The sequence below is a fragment of the Myotis brandtii genome, unplaced genomic scaffold (genome assembly GCF_000412655.1).
Source record: "Myotis brandtii unplaced genomic scaffold, ASM41265v1 scaffold632, whole genome shotgun sequence".
In the NCBI taxonomy this organism is placed as follows: Eukaryota; Metazoa; Chordata; class Mammalia; order Chiroptera; family Vespertilionidae; genus Myotis; species Myotis brandtii.
In genome coordinates, this window is record NW_005370419.1 from 479,345 (window position 1) to 480,849 (window position 1,505).

Consider the following 1,505-nt stretch of genomic DNA (forward strand, 5'->3'; position numbering starts at 1 on the left):
AGGGCTGGGCCAGCATGGGGCGTGGGGGGAGGAGGGCTGGGGAACACGCGGCCTGGGAGAAGCAACTGGGTTCCCTCCGGGGGCAACGGCTTCACCAGCTCCTGGGGACAGTCGGTGGGCTCTCCGGGGACTCCAGCCGCCCTCGGACCTCACCGGGGGCCGGGTGTGCTCTTCCTCACCCACAGGCCTCTGAGCAGCCAGCCCGCGTCCCCAGCACGGGGGGCAGGTGGGCAGGTGGGACTCGTCCTGCATCCTCCCCAGACACCCAGGCCCCGGGCAGAGAGCCGTGAGTCTGATGACGGTGGGGGGCGGGCACTCACCACACGTTGCTGGCCTTGGTCTGGTCCACCACCAGCAGGTTGCCATGCACCTCGTCCACCAGCTCAGGCGCGATCCAGCGCAGTGGCACCCACAGCTGGTCCGCGGTCACAAAGTAGTCCTCCTGCCGGCGGTGGACAGTCAGAGCCCGGCTGCGCGGGCCCCGCCCCTCCAGCCCTGAGCCCCGCCCCTCGGCCTCTCCAGCCCTGGGCCCCGCCTGGTCAGCCGCTCACTCTGTATTTGCCCTGGGACAGGCCGTAGTCTCCGATCTTCACTGTCAGGTCGGCCGTGAGCAGGCAGTTCCTCAGAGCCAGGTCACTGGGGGTGGAAGGCGGGGTCAGCCTGCTGTGCCCAGCGGGGGCTTCTGGCCACCGAGGGGGCTGCGTCCTGGCTCTGCCCCGTGATGGGCAGGGAGGGTGTCCAAGAGGCAGCCACCTTCCCCTGCCCAGAGCCCCGCTCCTGCCCCTGCCCAGCACCGGGCACTTCTGGTCCACAGGGACCCGGCCACAAACGTTACCATGTGGACGAGGACCATGAGGCCCAGGGGGATGGAGAACAGGCCGGGCCCTCAGAGCAGCATGGCCAGCGGTCACTCCCCTTACCTCATCCTGCACCCCCACTTCTTCTGGGTCACCAGCCTGCTGACCCTTCCAGCCCTCGTCTCTCGGGGCAGCCAGCCGGGACTCTGTGGTCTCTCCTCCCACCCACCACGCCGTCACCCTCAGCTCATCTCGGGAAGCTGCGGTCCTGAGTGTCCCGGGGCCCTGCCCTGCCCGCACGTTCAACAAAATCACTGATGCTGGAGTTGCGAGTCATCACTCAGCACCAGGATATTGTTGGGGAGGACGGCCCGTCTCGTCCAGGCCACGTCATCGCCACTTCTTCAGGCGCGTCCCCTGCGCTGGGCACCCCGGCCCATCTGTCCCCCCTCAGGGGCCAGGAAGCAGGACTGAGCCTCCCTCCCCCGGCCTGAGGGAGACGGGAGAGCAGTCCCCATCCTGCAGAGCAGGGGTCTGGCCCACCTGCCCTGAGCTTTCTGTTTAATAAAACTACTGCCCAGTGGTGCCTGAGGCCGCATGGACACAGCCCTCCCACAGGCCCCCAAGAGCTCTGGGGACCAGCCCCTGCACCTGTGCACCGACCCCCCCACCTGTGCACCGACCCCCCCCACCTGTGCACCGGCCCCA

The 1,505-nt window shown here is 68.6% G+C and overlaps 1 protein-coding gene across 1 annotated transcript in view; it reads right to left on the reverse strand.

The window, feature by feature from the left end:
- Window positions 1–62: 62 nt before the first annotated feature.
- AATK (apoptosis-associated tyrosine kinase) overlaps window positions 63–1,505 on the reverse strand; it is a 7,407-nt gene continuing 5,964 nt past the window's right edge. The window contains exons 4-5 of the mRNA XM_014528388.1: window positions 552–1,117; window positions 63–442 (exon numbers count right to left, since the gene is read on the reverse strand). Of these exons, the coding sequence (XP_014383874.1) occupies window positions 317–442; window positions 552–1,117 (692 nt within the window). The 3' untranslated portion in view covers window positions 63–316. The remainder of the gene's footprint in view (window positions 443–551; window positions 1,118–1,505) is intronic.